The sequence below is a fragment of the Microcebus murinus genome, chromosome 4 (assembly GCF_040939455.1).
Source record: "Microcebus murinus isolate Inina chromosome 4, M.murinus_Inina_mat1.0, whole genome shotgun sequence".
Lineage (NCBI taxonomy): Eukaryota > Metazoa > Chordata > Mammalia > Primates > Cheirogaleidae > Microcebus > Microcebus murinus.
In genome coordinates this window covers 13,150,238-13,168,225 of record NC_134107.1, presented here as the reverse complement: position 1 = coordinate 13,168,225, position 17,988 = coordinate 13,150,238, and the positions used below count along the sequence as shown (strand labels likewise).

Here is a 17,988-nt window from a genome sequence, read left to right as displayed (position 1 = left end):
CTGAGGAGGCTGCAGACTGCTCCTTAGGCACAAGGGTCTCATGGATGCAAGATCAGACATGCAGAAGTCACAGCTCTCCATGCCCATGGTAATGGATATTTTCATAACCTTAATTTGATCATTTCACATTGGATACATGTGTTAAAATATCAATTGTGCCCCCAAAATATGTACAAATATTATGTATTAATTGAAAATTAAGAAAATAAAATAATAAAAATAAAAACATCGTGAGTTAAATTGAAGAATAGTAGAACGTTCAATGGGAAACATTAATTTTAGTAACTGAAGATCTACCTCAGTGGAGATCTAACCAGGAGTTCAGAGTGCTTTTAAGTTTCTGAAAATTGAGGAAGTTGGGGGAAGGAGAGGAGGCAGGGGAGAATTCATCATTCTTCTGATAGAACAGTGTGTTTTTGTTTTATTTTTTACTTATTTAACATTTTTGAGACTTTATCTTTGGTAGTGCTAGGAACGAAGTGATACACAGAACATGTTACGGTCATGAGTGTTACATATAGAAGATTCATGATGTGTGGTGGAAGAACTGATGATACACTGTTTCATGCTACTGAGTAAACAGCATAAGGCAGGAAGGTCTTAATTGTGGAGATACAGTTTCAACCCGGTATTGAATGGTAAGAAGACCTTTGTAAGTAAAAGAAGGTATATGTGGGATTAAACATTGGAAAAAGATAATTCAGGTAGTGATGATAAGTGCACAACTATGGATATGGGGTAGAGGACCATGGAATGATTGTGCAATTCCCACTTACTTGATGTAGCTGGAGACGAATTGGGAAGCATAAGTGGAAAATAGAACATTTTAAAAAACAATCAAACAGAAGAATTTAGATTTTAATCTGCAGATCAGAGGTTCTGATTTCTTAGTTGCATAACAATCACCTGTGGAGTGACTGACAATGAATATGACAGGTAATAAGATACTGTGAGGTAGGAGATTCAAAGGTTAAATTGAAGCATCATGGTTCTAGACTATAGACTGGCAAACATTTTCTGTAAGGTATAGCAAATATAACTTTAGACAGTAAATAGTTTAGTTTTTTAGGCCATATAGCAATTTGAAGATTTTATGTAGGTTCCTGTATAAAAAAAGGAAAAATAAATTCCCATAACTTTTTCTTGACAAGATTCAAAGTATAATAATAATAATAATTGAGTACAAGTTTTGTAATGCAAATCTACCAAAGAGAAGAATGGATTTCTTTAGAGATAAGATTTCCCTTAGTAGGGGTTCAAAATCAGTGTTACTTAGCATCAAAACCAATAAGAAATGTTTATTTATTAATATATCCAATGAGATTGTACATATTTAATCTTTGAAACTGTCTTTTCAAATAAGTCGGCCCTACTAAATACTGATCTTAATTCATGAGTATATGCATTGCTTGGAAGACAATTATAAAGTTCTATTAGAGTGTTCTCTTGATATTATTAATAGGTTAAGTGGAATCTCCTCAATTGCAAGGTTAAATAGATATTTAAATATAGAAGTTTCCTTCCTGTTTTATCAAGGCGTGAAAATGCTGCCTAGCTAGTAATATAATTTGAAGTTGAAAAATACATTTACTGTAAATTTGTGTGGAAAAATTGTTCTTCTTGCTTTCATTTTTTTTTTAGCACCGGAAGTGTATAAAGCAGCTGATAGTACTTGTAGTTCAACAAACATTAGTTGTCTTCAGGTGACTTTAGAGTAGTGTAAGAGTCCCTTGTAAGTGATGTTTTACCTCACAATTTTAGGTTGAACTCATAGAGAAACATTACCAAGTTCACAGCTTAAGCTAATTTCCAAAGTCATTTTCTGTCTGATAATACAGGATGATTCTTTTCATTCAGCAACACTTCGCTCTTGGCTCTGAGCTCAAAAAATTATGAAAAATTTTTACCATGGCTAGCTAATCTTTGGATTAGCAGGAATATATGGCCCTTATGGAGGAGAAAAATCACTGAAGAGGAAAGATGAATAGCCTTATATATCTACTAAAAAAATAAAATTTATAGTGAAAACGATACAAAATTATAGTGTTAAAAAAAGACAAAACAAAAACAACAAACAAAAATGAAACAACACAAAAAATCTATAGGGCCAGATAGATTCACTGGTGAATTCTGCAAAACATTTAAAGAAGAAACAATTTCAATTCTATGTAAATTCTTTCAGGGGAGAAACTACTTTGAAACTAATTCTTTGAGGCCAGAATTACTTTGATACAAAAATGAGATGAAAATATTGCAAGAAAGGGATAGTATAGACCAATAGCTCTCATGCATATGGACGAGAAATATGTGAATGTAATTTTTGAAAATTGTTATGGGCTGAACGTTTGTGTGCTCCCCGAATTCATCTGCTGAAACCCTAACCCTGATGGGATGGCATTATGTGGTGGGGCCTTTGGGAGATAATTCAATCATGAAGGCTTGGCTCTCATAGATGCGATTAGTGCCCTTTTAGAAAAGACAGAAGAACTTGCTTTCTCTCTCTCCCCTCTCTCATCCATTGAGGATACAAGGAGAAAACAACCGTCTGTAAACCTGGAAAATTGTCGTCACCAAACATCAGATCTGCCAGAGTATTGATCTTGGAACTCATGGCTTCCAGAATTGTGATAAATAAATGTTTGTTGTTTAAGCCATGTAGACTATGGTAGTCTATTGTGGCACCCCAAACAGACTACGACAAAAATCTATCCAACACTGAATGAAAATAATAATACATCATGACTAAATGGACATTATTGTGTAAAGGGTGCTTAAACACTTGAAAATTCATCACTATAATTTTTTAGATTAAGAGATTAAAAACAATATCATCTCATAGATCTGGTAAATTACAACATCTGTTCTTGAGAAAATTTGATAAAGGGAATCTACAGAACACCTACAGATTCCATCATAGTTAATACTGCAATATTGAATGCATTCCCCACCAAAGATCAGAATAAGGCAAGCATTTTTATTCTCACCACTTCTATCCTACATTGTGCTGGCGTTTCTCACCAGTTTAATAAGGCAACGTAAATAAAAGGCAGGTGGATTGGAAAGGAAGCTTTATTGGTAGATAACAGAAACTGGTATAGTAGGTTGTACAAGCTCAAGAAGTGTTTGCTGAATGCATAACAATTAAACTTAAACTTTTGATTTTTTAACAGCTTTATAACATGCTTTATTTTATATTTCCCCCAGCATTGTATGAATATCTATGCCACTGGCTCGCTGTCTTTCTGAGAACAAATAGTACATTTCAAAATCTTTGTTGCTTTGGCAAATGAAATTGTTAGTCCACTTTTATGTATATTTCTTTGATCACCATTAAAATGAACTCTTTTCATTTACTTTATATATTTATTATTTATATAAATTTTTGCCCCTGAAAATTACTTCCTGGTCCATGCCCATTTTGTATTGAAGTACAGTTCTATTCAATATATATTAAATATGTACACATATGTGTGTATATTTTGAAATCATTTGCCATTTCAATTGTACTTTAATATTCGATATTTATAATATTTTTAAATGATTCATGTTAGTTTAAAATATGAAGCCAGAAAGAATGCAAAGAAAAAAACAATAGAATTTTATCATTAAAAGGAAACCATTCTCATAATTTTTGTGATTTTATTTCCAAAGAGGTAATTAGTACTATTAATTACATAATCTTTCAATCTGTGACAATTGGTGCCCAAAATTTGATATGTAAGTGTTTATACATACTTGTGTGTGTTTCTGGAATTGTTATGATTGGAGGTTGCATTGGCTATTACTGTTTTCATGATTGTAGCTTTATAATAGAGTCCAGCATAAGCTTTACCATATATGAATCGGCCCCATCGTCTCACTGTGTTGCTCTTTTTCCTAAATTGTCTTGGCTTTTATTAATATCTAGATTGATTTGGAAGTTCTGCAACTTCTTTACAAAATCAAACTATCACTTGGTGGAATTACTATTTAATTACATTTAAGTAATTAAATGTAATTAGTAATTACATTTAAGTAATTACTAATTATTTAAACTCACGAATTATTTTGGGACAATTTATATATTTAGTGCCATCATTGTAAATAGCATCCACCTGTCCATTATATTTTCAGCTAGTTTTGTAGATATATAGGAATAATCTTGACTTTTTTCCTCTTATTTTTCTTTGCCTTGGATCAAGTCTTGGGAACTCCTTAAAATTGTGTTACTTTCATGCAATTATCTTCCTGCTTTACTTTTCTTGTTTCTTTTCTGCTGACAAATAGAAATTTAAACAAAAACAAAATCAAGAAACAAAATAGAAAGAAGATATGGAACAAGTGTATATATCTTGCCTGCCTAAGGACAAGCTGAACCTCTATCCACCAACTTTGTTACCCACAATCCCCTGGATTTCCATACTATTGTGCTAGAAAAGGCTCTGATACCTGGGCATACCTGCGACGGCAGCGTTGAACATTGCTGCTCTCACCATTGTCTCTTTAGACCTTTCACCAATGACATTTTGGGAAATCAAAGGATGAAATGAAATTCTTGAGGCTATATCCTTATTTGTCCTCATTTTTAATTGTTTTTTCTTATCTCAATGACTCTCTCCTCACAATTTCTACTGCCTGTGGTAGCAAATTTGACTAAATCTTGCAGGTATCCCATCAAGATCCACTCCCTTTAATATGCTGTTATCTTTGCAAAGAAGATATTGCTTTGTGCTCTAGTCCCACAATTCTTCCTTGACTGAAGCAATAATCAGAAATGTATCCAGGAGGCAATCTCATTTCCTTCCCACAATATATCTAGCACCCACTGGGCTGATGGGTGATAAAATCAGGGGATGGGAATGAGCCATTTGTATCCCAGCAGATTTATGCAAGAAGAACAGGAGCACGTATTTCCTATTAGAGCAGAAGGTATGTGCTGTTCACAATAGGGCTAAGTTAGGCCTTTCCACCACTAGAGCTACTGGTGTGAGGCGGTCTGTGTGACCTGGGTGGCCTTGAGGGGACTCTGCCACTATGTGGGTGGAGGTGAGGCTGCCACTGAATTAAAGGCCATGGGGACATACGGAAATAGGCCAGGTCTGAGCCTATGTGAAGAACAGAAGGCTCCAAATGATCGTTGACCTTTGTCATCACAGAGCCGTAGCACACAACCACTCCCCACTCAGGTGCCAGGTGGAGGGTTTACTCACTCATTTTCCACATCCTGGATAGTGTTAGGAAGAGGCAGATTCTTGGTTTCTGGGAGGAGGAGGACAACAAGGCCAGCAAGGATGGGAAAGACTCCATAGGTGATCCAGGGCAGGTAGGGAGAAAACCCCACGAAGATCATTAACAGAGGAGCCAGTGCTGCCCCAATCCTACTGAACAGTATATTGATTCCTCCACCTGTGCCCCTAAGGGTGCAAATAAAATACAAAAATATCTTGCATGGATCTGTACATATAAGTTTTTATTTGTTATCTTTAGTCAGTATGGGGGACAATACAACACAGTTATTAAACACATGGGCTTTAACAGCAGGCTCTTAATTGTGACATTTAACTCTATAGGTTTCAATTGTTTGTTAGTATTATGTTGGTAACTGCTCTAAATCCCCATTTCATCATTATTGAAATAGAGATACCCACAGCCACAATCCAGTAGATTGCTCATTAAGATTGAGATGATGCTTTAAAGGACTTGGCACTGTGCCAAGCATAAACTTAGCTTTAAGAATTCTTGGCTATCAGTCAGTTGCTGTCTTCATTTCTATTGCAATTCATTCGTCTGACACCTAAACAGTCTCAGTTTTTTCTCCACAGTAAATGTTAATGAGCTCAGAAAGTCCTGTTTTGAAACCAGATGGTCCTTAACTCTTGTACCTGAGTACGGTGGGGATGAGCTCGGAGAAGTGGACAGAACCGCTGGTAGTAGCAATGCAAAGGACCCCTGCTCCCAGAGTTGCTAAAATCGTACGCAGGGTCTGCATTTCTAGAGAGAGAAAGATGGTGAGAGTCAGGAAATTTTGGCTGAAAAAATCTGCCACCCCCTAAATTCTTATAAAAAGATTCTGTTGCAGGGCTTTGCAAGTGTGAAATATGTGGAAGAAAAACAGTAGCATACCAGAGATTAGTGAATGGTGTATAAACTAAGCACTGTAGACAGCAGAATTTTAGGGCTTAAACATTAAATAATAGGACCAATATCAGTGGGTTCAACTCTCCCTACATCTCTGAGTATTGCCACCAGTAAAGTTGGAAGTAGGGAGTCAGGAAATACTTGCATTATTCATTCTGTGTAATACTTTCTCTGCACTTGCTGTAGGGCACAGAACTAAATATGGATAACAACTGGAAAGTTTATCAGGCACATCTTGAGTAGATTACAACTAAGAGTGTGGGAACAAACTATGATATGGGACAGGTATTACACCATATAGTAGCAGGAAGAGTGGGTTGATTTGGGAGTGGACAGGGTGAAGAGACAGAAGTTCTAGAATAATAATTCAGGATTATAAACCTAACATTTGTTCTCCCAGCTGGAATCAAATAATGCCATATTGGGAAACACTGAGACTGAAAATTCAAAGAGACACTTTAGAAATTCAATAAAAGTAATCAACATAGGACTAAAATATGAAGAGGGCTCTCCTGCAAGGCAGCCACATTGCATAAGAAGGAGGAGTGGAAACCATCAGTCTGGGATCCTGCCAAATACATTCCAGCTCTGGGAGACCCGTGGATCATGGAGACCACTGAAGTTCCCGTTATCACCGCATAAGGTCATTCTGTTGATTTCCCAAATGGATTCTAGGAGAGGCTAAGTCAGTTTCTTAATCTGATTCTTGTTTAGGGACAGATTACAAAACAGATTAAGAGACATATTAAGATGAGACTCTTGTTTCTACTGTACACTTCTTTTCTGCTTCAGGACAAGGGGTTTTTATTTCATGGAAGTCAAGAAGCCTCTCCTACAAAAGTGTTGCATTTATGGTGATTTAATACCAAACTCAAAAGTGAAAAAATAGGGATGAGGGAGTAGACAATTTGGGGAGGCCTTAAAAGTCGGAAAATCTCCAGGACAGAAGAGATGAGATCACCATGTTCTCACTCTGCCCCTCCATGGTTGTTGTTAAAACTGTAAGTAGCCAAAAGGTATGTGGTCAGTTATTCTTGCAAAGAAATTGTTAGGTGTAATTGGAGCCAAAGTCCAGATTCATTTTGGATGCAATGAAGAAAATCCTGTGTCTGAACCACCCATTGGTGACCTTGGTTCAGTAAGAGCCCACGTCCTGCCATGACTTGTCAGAATCAGTTCCATACCATCATATTAACTTCAGGGAACCTTTTGGCTTTCAGTGACATTGCCATTCTTTTGCTATCAGGCAAGTAAGACCAGTGTAATTCCTGAGGAATGGGGGAAACCACACTCTTTCTGCAAACTCCTGTCTTTCTCACCTTGGTCCAAAAAGGTGTTGACCAGAATGAACAGTCCTACTGGTAACAGGAACAACACTTGGCTTATTCGACGACCCATATAATTCATTACCAAAAGGGCAACAAATCTGGCTGTGGCTGTGATAGCTCCAAAGAGAACCTGGAACAGGTAGATATTCCTCCCCAAGTACTGCAAGTTGAATATCAGGCCATAAAGAGGTAAAGTGACTGCCAATCTGAAGTGAATAAAAGTAGTAAAGACATGTTTAATCAAATTTAAAGCCTAAGAACCATTTCCTAAGATTTTGATGGGTAAGTGCTATGTTCAAAATTATTATCAATTGGTGATAATAGTGGCCCAGGTGGCCTTTGGTCAGTGCTGAAGAAATAGGTTCATTCTGTTTCAGAGAATATTTCTTTTTAAGGCAATGATCTAAATTAACATGAGATTATTGTGAAACATGATGTTAAAATGGGCTCTCCATTGCCATCATTTTCACTGAGTCTCCAAGAAAGAGGTTACAAATACACACATATCCAGTGAAAGTTTATACACCCAGCGATATAGAAAAAGTAATATGAAATCTGAGTTTGTCACTGCACTGAAGGGTATAAAGGATGGAACATAGGGTTAGATGGTGGGAATCAGGGAAATTGTTTGCAGAAGTTCAGCATTGTGTGAGTCTCTCTTCTCTCCTCCTGTTTTGAGACCTTCTTCACCTTAATCCTAGTGAGTGGGGCCGCAAGACATTATACGGAATTTGCCTTGTGTTTTCAGGATCTGAGTATAGTTGTGGCCTGACATTTCTAAGCACTGTATGTAAGAGCAGAAAGCAATGAGCTGTTTCCCTCAGGTATCAGAATTGAAATAAAGAACCTGGCAGCTAAGTATACTTTCAGAGATATACTCAAGGATGCATGGATATGCTCATAGATCCACATCAGTTCTGGAAGAGATAGGTGATCTGGAATCATTTTCTTTTTTTCATATTTTAGAGTTTTATTTATATGAAATATCCAGAATAGGAGTCACTTTCTTTTTTTTTTTTTTTTTTTTTTTTTTTTTTTTGAGACAGAGTCTCACTTTGTTGTCCAGGCTAGAGTGAGTGCCGCGGCGTCAGCCTAGCTCACAGCAACCTCAAACTCCTGGGCTCAAGCAATCCTCCTGCCTCAGCCTCCCGAGTAGCTGGGACTACAGGCATGCACCACCATGCCTGGCTAAATTTTTGTATATATATTTTTAGTTGGTCAATTAATTTCTTTCTATTTTTAGTAGAGACGGGGTCTCATTCAGGATGGTTTCGAACTCCCAACCTTGAGCAATCCGCCCGCCTCGGCCTCCCAGAGTGCTAGGATTACAGGCGTGAGCCACTAGGAGTCACTTTCTTAATCTGATTCTTGTTTAGGGACAGATTATTAAATAGATTAAGAGGGAAGGGGAAAATAGCGTTGGGGTGGGACAAGTGACCAACATTAGGGCAATATACAACCTAATTCGCAGAGTGTAGAGAGAAAATTTATGCAGAAGCCAGAAGAAATGCATATCTCACATCACAAGAAATGCAGTGAGATGCCAAAGAGTTCCAGTGAGGCCTCCAGAGGATTTACATAAAAGCACCCGGGGAAAGGAGTCTGATTTGACAGGTACCATGTCGAGCTTCCATTTACCAATGCTCAGCTCTCTCCTTCCCGTTAGCTCTTCTTCTTTTCCCAGCGCTAAGTATGTAGAATCGATAAACCTGGCCCGCAGGCTAGAGGCGTTGAGAGGAAGCACAGCCTGATTAGATAGAGAAACAGTCAAGAATATCTCATCAACCCCAAGGCTTCCAAGTTCAGCTTGAACTAGAGAAACAGAGAAGCTCCAACTCTGAATGCAGATCTGAGGTTTAATTTTTGTACTTGGCTGAAATATATTCATTACTAAAATGAGGCTATTCTTCCGAGTGCAGAGATGGGAGGTTTTTATTCCGGAGAAGGACAATATATGTTATGTGGCTTGTCAGAGGTTTCATCCGAGGATAGGGAAAGAGCCACAGTGCAGGATTAAGAGAAGGGTGAGAAGGGATGAGGTAAGGATCATCATTTTCTTCTTTTGTGATCAGACCCTATGTGTTCTCCTTATTCAACATGAATTATTTTGATAAAGCCAACAGAGAAAATTTAAGAAAAAACTCACATATTAGAAAAACACAAAGGGGAGTCAAAAAGTTGAGTGACCAGAGACATTGGCTGCCACCTTGTCCTAGAGGGAATGTTCTACGTAGGGGAAAGGGGGAACGGAAAGAGCCCAGGTGAAGTTTGGGGGCAAAAGGCACAGGAGCCTGCTGGGGACTTCCTGGAAAGAAATAGTGAAATAGAAGGAGAAAAAAGGATGTCAGCAGAAATCTAGCCCCAAGAATCTTAGGGCTCAGCGAATGTGGACATGCGGTTTCCTTTCCCTTTCCCACGCACCTCCAGTGGTCGGCAGGCTGCCGAGCTGCTTGGGACCTTTTCCACCCATACGAGCTCAAATGCGGCTGCAACCATTGAACTGGGACCCTCTTGAAAATGAAGCGTTGGGCTTCCAGCTGCTTTGGGGGTCGCCTGTGGCCACAGCTTGAGCCAAGAGTAGCTGCCATACTGCTTCCCACTCACACTGCCCCTCCCTCTGCCCCAGGGAGCTGCACCCTACAGTTTTCACATCACCTGTTCCCATACACAGAGCTTCCAACTCCTGCCCCTATTGTGGTCAACCCCAGAGAACTTGTGCGATCCCAGAGCTTGGACCTTTCCTGAGAGCTTCCTTCCAGGGGCAGAGACTGGGAGAACTGGAATGCCCTTTCTCTTTCATTCAAACTCTTTCCTCACCACTCCTCCCTGCTCACTGCAGCTGAGAGGGGCCATTGAAGGAGACTTTCAAAAGTGGCCCCCTGCACTCGGCTGGCGTGCCCTCTAATCTGGGGTTTCCACAGAGAGAGGGCCGACATCTTTCCCCTTGAGGATCTGCAGTGGACCTAGGGGTGCTAGGTCTGGGAGTTCCCTGCCCACCAAACTCCCCACACCTCTGCCATGTGCTGGATCCCCTTTTCCCTGGAATTCCCTTTTCCCAGGGGTTGCTTAGGGGCACAGAGGGGAGAATTGAGAGCTAAATTCAAGAGGTGGACAGGCCCACACGGGCAGAAAAGACAGAAGCGAGCACTGTAGTTCAGATCCACAACAAATTCATGGCGCATCCATCCCCCCAACCCACCACAGGAAAACCACACCTTTGGACTTGGGCAGGTCCATGGATGAGGTTGTTCTTGGCCCGAGGTGCCACTGCTGGTAAGCATAGCGATTTGAATTGCACATGGCGCCTTCCTGGGTAGCAGACTTTGCGTTTTGGTAGGGCCGCTCCATCCACCTTCCTGGACACCTTCCCCAGCAACCTGGGAGCTGACCTTTTACCCTTGCTGGGACAGTTCTACGACTTATGTCTGTGGACCCTGGAGGCAGGCTTGCCTGACCTAGCCATGTTCAAGATGGCGCCTCTACCTGCCTTTGCTGCAGTGGAAAACAAGTGATCCCCCCCCACCACCCCTCCAGCTTCAGGGCCTCATCCACTGCCTGGGGCATTTAAGTTTTTCTTCTGAGGGGGTAAAGCTGATTACAGGCCCTGCTAATAACTAAAATGCTCTTAGCTTGGAATAATGGACTCTGAAGTTTTTATTTTCCAAGTTGCTCTTTCTCTAAAATACTCTATACAGAATAACAATCTTGTTTTCCATGTGATAACTTTGGTGTTACATTGGGTTAATGTTTAAGGGAAGTTGGTCTGGGCCTTTTTAAAAACACGATTATATACTTTTGATATACAGTTGATTCAGATATGTCAAAACCTAAATTGCTTAAGCACCTGCTAAATCAAAATGCCAAGAATAACTTAAATCCTGAAGTCTTTGTATCATAATACCTTCTTAGTAAGGTTGTGCCAACCTGTATAGTATACAAGGGGGAGGGGTGTTTTGTGTGTGTATATATACATATATATATATGTATATGTCTTTGTGTATACACATATCAAAGCTATTTTCTTATGAAGACTTCCCTCTCGCTATGCCATCAGTTTCTTAGTTCCAGAAGTTATATTTTTATCTTGAATTGTGAATAGACTGAATAAAAAAGTATTTCCTAATTATTGTACAAAAAGTAAAGAATATCCCAAAGACTGTATTCATCGTAATCAAGTAATGCAGTCATCTCTCCTCTCTTGAAATCTTTCTGGACTTCTTAGGCTGTGATAAACTGTGCCAATTAAAAAATTTAAACTGAAAAAAAAAATATTGTTAAAATATCCATTCTGCTTAAAGTGATCTACAGAATTAATGCAATCCCTATCAAAATTCCACCATCATTCTTTACATATTTAGAAAAAATAATTCTATGCTTCATCTGGAACCATAGAAGACCTGGTATAGCCAAAGCAACTTTAAGCAAAAAGAAAAAATTGGGAGGCATCAGTCTGCCAGACTTCAGTCTTTACTATAAGGCTATAGTAACCAAAACAGCATGGTATTGGCACAAGAACAGAGATATAGACCTTTGGGATAGGACGGAGATCCCAGATATAAAACCATCCTCATATTGTTATCTAATCTTTGACAAAGACAAAAGTATACACTGTGGAAAAGAATCTCTATTCAATAAATGGTGCTAGGAAAACTGGATTCCACATGCAGAAGATTGAAACTGGATCCCCACCTCTCACCTGTCACAAAAATCAACTCACATTGGATAACAGACTTAAACCTAAGGTGTGAAACCTTAAGAATTCTGGAAGAAAACATGGGGAAGACTCTTTTAGATATTGGCCTAAGTAAAGAATTTATGAAGAAGATCCCCAAAGCAATCGCAGTAGCAACAAAAATAAACAAATGGGACCTGATCAAATTAAAAAGCTTCTCACAGCTAATGAAACTGTCCTTAGAGCAAATAGACAACCTTCAGAATGAGAGAAAATATTTGCTTTCTACACATTCCATAAAGGGGTAATAATAAGAATCTATATAGAATTTAAGAAAATTAACAAGAAAAAATCAAACAACCCCATAAGTAAATGGGCAAAGGACATGAACAGAAATTTTGCAAAAGAAGATAGAGTGATGGCCAGAAAACATATAAAAAAGTGCTCAACATCTCTAATCATTAGGGAAATACAAATCAAAACTACAATGAGATGCCACCTAACTTCAGTGAGAATAGCCTATATCACAAAGTCCCAAAATAAACAAATGCTGGCGTGGATGTGGAGAGATTAGAACACTCTTACATGCTGGTAGGACTGCAAATTAGTACAACCCCTCTAGAAAGTAATTTGGAGATAACTCAAAGAGTTAAAAATAGAAATATCATTTGATCCAGCAATCTCACTCCTAGGCATCTATCCAAAGGATGAAAAGACATTCTATAATAAAGACATCTGCACTTGAATGTTTATAGAAGCACAATTTATAATTGCAAAGATGTGGAAACAATCCAAATGCCCATGAATACATGAGTGGATTAACAAAATGTGGTATATGTATACCATGGAATACTACTCAACTACAAAAAACAATGATGGTCTAACACCTCTTATATTATCCTGGATAGAGATTGAGCCCATCCTTCAAAGTGAGATATCACAAGGATGGAAAAACATGCACCACATGTACTCACCATCAAACTGGTAGTAATTGATCAACACTAAGGTACTCACATGGTAATAATACTCACTGGGTGCTGTCAGGTGGGGGCGTGGGGGCTAGAGCAGGTGGGGTGAGTGAACCCACAGCTAATGGAGACGGGGCACACTGTATGAGGGAAGGACACTCTTGTGGCCCTGGCCTGAAGGAGGTAAATGCATTTCATGTAACCAATGCAAATTATGGGGGCAAATATTTGTGCCCCCATAATATCCTGAATAAAAAAGAAAGAAAGAAAGAAAGGATGAATAAGCATTTTTACACAATTTGGATGGAACTAGAGACCATGATCCTAGGTGAAGCATCCCAAGAATGGAAAATCAAACACCACATGTACTTGCTATTAAACTGGAACTAACCAATGAGCACACATGTACACAGAGCAATGTAAGTTAGTGGAAATCAGGTAGGGAGGATGGCAGAGAAGAGCAGAACCAAAAACCTACCCTAATGTTTACAGTGAACACTATTTGGGTAACATGCACACTTATAGCTGCGACTCAAGCATTACAAAGTGATTCATGTAATCAAAAACATTTGTACACCCATAATGCTTTGAAATAAAAAAAATGTTGAGAACCCTTCAAAACAAATAAAGAAAACATACAGAATATGATATATTTGATATAAATTTTATAAATATGAAAGAATACTACATATTACTTGGGGATAAATACCAGTGTAACAAAATATAAAGAAAGGCTTAAGAATGATAAAACCAAAATTTCCAGAATGGAGGGATGGTTACTGGCTACAGAGAGTTATATAGACCTGAATTGTGTTGTGTAGATTGTCTTGGTTCATGTTGACAATGGGAATATATGTGTTTCATTTATATGGTTATAAGTTTTTATTTTCACAAGCCTCAAATAGTCCAAACTATTGTATTAATACATTAAAAACTTAAAGAAAACTATGTTAAATAAAGAATATTCATGATTTCCTAGTCAACTTTGCCAGCAGGTTTTCAGCTGAGGCAAAAAATCATTTTGCATCATTCAAATATTTGAATCAAAAGAGAGAACATGGGGGAGGGAATCAAGATGGCAGACGAGAAACACCGCCAGACAGAGTGTCTCAGCAGAAAAGACAGATTCTAGCAGAAATTAGAAGAAAGAAGCAAGAAGACGAGCCTACATCGGACAAGGGTCGGAAGGAGAAGTACCTGAGACCATGGGAGGAGGTCGCGGAGGAGAACTGGAAGTTGGGACCGCTGGAGCAGCCCGGAGACCAGCAGGAAGGGTACATGGATTGGCCGTTTCCCCTCCCCTGCATCTCGGACTGTTGGTGGGCTCCCCAGCAGGTGGAGAGACCTGCGGACACCAGTCCAGAGATGGCCGCCGCCAGTGAGCAGTAAGCCAGTAGCGGAGGCGGCACCAGGCTCCCAACTCCCTCGGGCACCTCCCTGTCCACAGACCCGAGCAGCACGGCAGGCGCCATATTGCCTCTTTCTCCCCTCCTGCGACCCTACCCGCGGCTGCCCAGAGAGACAATACAGCCACCAGCCGGAGGCACCTCCAGGGAACGGGATCTTCCCTTTTGGGGCCCTTCAGCTGACTAAGGGAAACTCAGACTGTGAGCTCTCTACCTGCCAGCCCTCCCAGGTGCTGCTGGCACGGTGATCCCAGGAGAACGGGGCAGACCCTGAGGCTGAGAGACATAGACCCAGCTTGGGCTCCCTGTGGGTGAATTGGGACTGGCACTCCTCTCCCTGGTGGGGATACAGTTTGAACTCTGGGACCCAGAGGTCAGACCTGCAGACCAGATCCCGTGCACCGAGGTCTTGCATTGCCCAGGGCACAGAAGGGATATACGTGAACAGCCTACTGAGGTGTGTGTGCCTGCAGGGGCAGATCAGCGTCCTAGAGGGCAACCCTCCTCCCAAAAGGAGGCCGTGCCCCCAGCCCAGGTGGCGTTCCTGTGCAGGGAACCTCCCCGCCAGCATCACAGGCAGGGGAGGCCTGGTGGCGTGTGGTCTGGCCTGCTGGCAGAGGCCCAGGAGTAGTCGCAGAGTTGGGGATGGTGGAAAGAAATGAGGCCTGCTCCAGACTGTGGGTCTCAGACAGCCCCACCCTCACAGGCAGACTCTCTGACTGAGTGGGGCCATTCCAGCCCCTCCCTGAAAGCTTTTCCTGGAAGCAGAGAACAGAACTTTGACTGCTAATGGCATTGGTGGTGCCTGAGGGCAGGCTTACCCAACCCAGCTCCACCCAGACTCTCTCCTAGACCAGCCCTCACTGAGGGGGAGAAAAGGACACACCTGGAAATCCCAGGGCCCCACCCACCACCTGAGGCACTAGAGTGCTGCTCTACAAGAACCAGAGCTGATAAGAGGACACAAAAACAACAGCATAGCCTGTTCCTCCAAGCAAGCACCATCTACTGACAGGGAGGACATCCTGCACAGCCTGTTCACGGCACCTACTGACTCATTATACAGGGAGTGGTCAAATCTCACCCACAGACACCACCTACCAGCTCAGAAACTAAACAAAGCATGTGAATACCCAAACAAAAACCTAAATAAAAGAAACAACAACATGATCGACATGGGAAGAAATCAGCAAAGGAACTCAGGAAATATGAAGAACCAAACAGAAAACACACCCCCAAGGAGGAGCACCAGCCCCCTAGAAATGGACACCAACCAAAATCAGGCAACCAAAATGACAGAAGAGGAATTTCGTATGTGGATCATAAGAACACTCACCGACCTGCAACAACAACTCAATAACCAACACAAAGAAACCACAAAAAGACTCCAGGACCTAGAACAAAAGTTCACTAAAGAAATAGACACAATGAAGAAAAGTTTAACCAAACTCCTGAAAATGAAGAATCAATTCAGGGAATTACAAAATATGGTGGAAAGTCTCAAGAACAGGGTAGATCAAACAGAAGAAAGAATCTCAGAGATTGAAGATAACACCCTCCAACTAAATAAAACAGTCACAGAGATAGAGCAGAGAAACAAGAGAAAAGAGCAAAGCCTATAAGAGATGTGGGATTATGTGAAGAAACCTAATGTGAGGATCATAGGGTTACCAGAAGGGGAAGAAGACAACACTCAAGGGTTGGACAAGCTATTTGAAGATATAATAGAGGAAAATTTCCCAGGCCTTGCTCAAAATCTTGATATACAAATTCAAGAAGCTCAGAGGACCCCTGGGAGATTCAATGCAAACAGGAAGACGTCACGACATGCAGTCATCAGACTGACCAAAATATCAACTAAAGAGGCCCTTCTAAAAGCTGTAAGACAGAAGAAGCAAGTAACATACAAGGGAAAGCCAATTTGAATAACACCAGACTTCTCTAATGAGACTTTACAAGCAAGGAGAGACTGGGGCCCCATTCTCACTCTACTGAAACAAAACAATCCCCAGCCTAGAATCTTATTCCCTGCAAAACTAAGTTTCGTATATGAAGGAGAAATAAAGACATTCTCAGACAAGCAAAGTCTCAGAGAATTCACCAAGATTAGACCAGTCCTACAAGAAGTACTCAAAACAGTGTTATGCACGGAACACCATAATAAAAACTCACGAATATAAAAACAACCAAAACCCAAAGATTAAAGGCCAGATAATACAATGGCTCAAGAGAGAAATCAAAGCAACAACATCCAACCCAACAGAATGAACAATAATCTACCTTACCTATCAGTTCTCTCAATAAATGTGAATGGCTTAAACTCTCCACTCAAGAGACATAGGCTGTCTGAATGGATAAGAAAATACAGGCTAAGTATATGCTGTCTTCAGGAAACACATCTAACCTGCAAGGATGCATGTAGACTAAAAATAAAAGGGTGGAGATCAGTATTCCAAGCAAATGGAAGCCAAAAGAAGGCTGGCATGGTAGTTCTAATTTCAGAAGATTTAGTTTTTAAACTAACAAAAGTAGTGAAAGACAAAGAAGGTCATTATATAATGGTGAAGGGCACAGTTCAACAAGAAGTGATAACAATTTTAAATATATATGCACCCAACTTAGGTGCACCCAGATTCATAAAGCAAACCTTACTGGAGTTAAGCAAATGGATTAATAGCAACTCGATAATCACCGGAGATTTCAACACCCCACTGACGACACAAGACAGATCCTCCAAACAGAAAATTAATAAAGAAATAATGGACTTAAACAAAACTCTGGAACATTTGGGTCTGACAGACATCTACAGGACATTCTACCCGAAATCCACTGAATATACGTTCTTCTCATCAGCTCACGGGACATTCTCTAAGATTGACCATATCCTAGGACACAAAGTAAACCTCAAGAAATTAAAAAAAATAGAAATAATACCATGTACTTTCTCAGATCACAGTGGAATAAAAGTAGAAATCAACTGTAACAGAAACTCACATTTATACAGAAAAACGTGGAAATTAAACAACCTCTTACTAAATAATTACTTCATAAATGAAGAAATCAAGATGGAAATAAAAAAATTCTATGAAGAAAATGACAATGGAAAGACAAGTTATCAAATCCTCTGGGACACAGCTAAAGCAGTTCTGAGAGGGAAGTTTATCTCCATAAACGCCTATAACCAAAAGTCAAAAAGATCACAAATAGATAATCTAATGAAACAACTCAAAGAGCTGGAAAAAGAAGAACAGACCAGCCCCAAACCCAGCAGAAGAAGTGAAATCAACAAGATCAAATCAGAACTAAACGAAATTGAAAACAGGGAAGCTATTCAGGAGATTAATAAAACAAAAGTTGGTTCTTTGAAAAAATAAACAAAATTGACACGCCACTGGCTAAGCTAACGAAAAGCAGAAAAGAGAAATCTCTAATAAGCTCCATCAGGAACAAAAAAGAAGATATCACAACTGATCCCAAAGAGATACAAGATATAATTT

General features: G+C 39.9%; 1 protein-coding gene across 2 annotated transcripts in view; it reads right to left on the bottom strand.

The window, feature by feature from the left end:
* Positions 1-2,988: 2,988 nt before the first annotated feature.
* Positions 2,989-17,988, bottom strand: part of SLC22A24 (solute carrier family 22 member 24) — a 51,205-nt gene continuing 36,205 nt past the window's right edge. The window contains exons 7-10 of one of the 2 annotated variants that reach the window (XM_012778176.3): positions 7,437-7,651; positions 5,862-5,970; positions 5,190-5,393; positions 2,989-4,255 (exon numbers count right to left, since the gene is read on the bottom strand). In XM_012778176.3, the coding sequence (XP_012633630.2) occupies positions 4,195-4,255; positions 5,190-5,393; positions 5,862-5,970; positions 7,437-7,651 (589 nt within the window). In that variant the 3' untranslated portion in view covers positions 2,989-4,194. The remainder of the gene's footprint in view (positions 4,256-5,189; positions 5,394-5,861; positions 5,971-7,436; positions 7,652-17,988) is intronic. The other variant, XM_012778178.3, reaches the window with a different exon arrangement.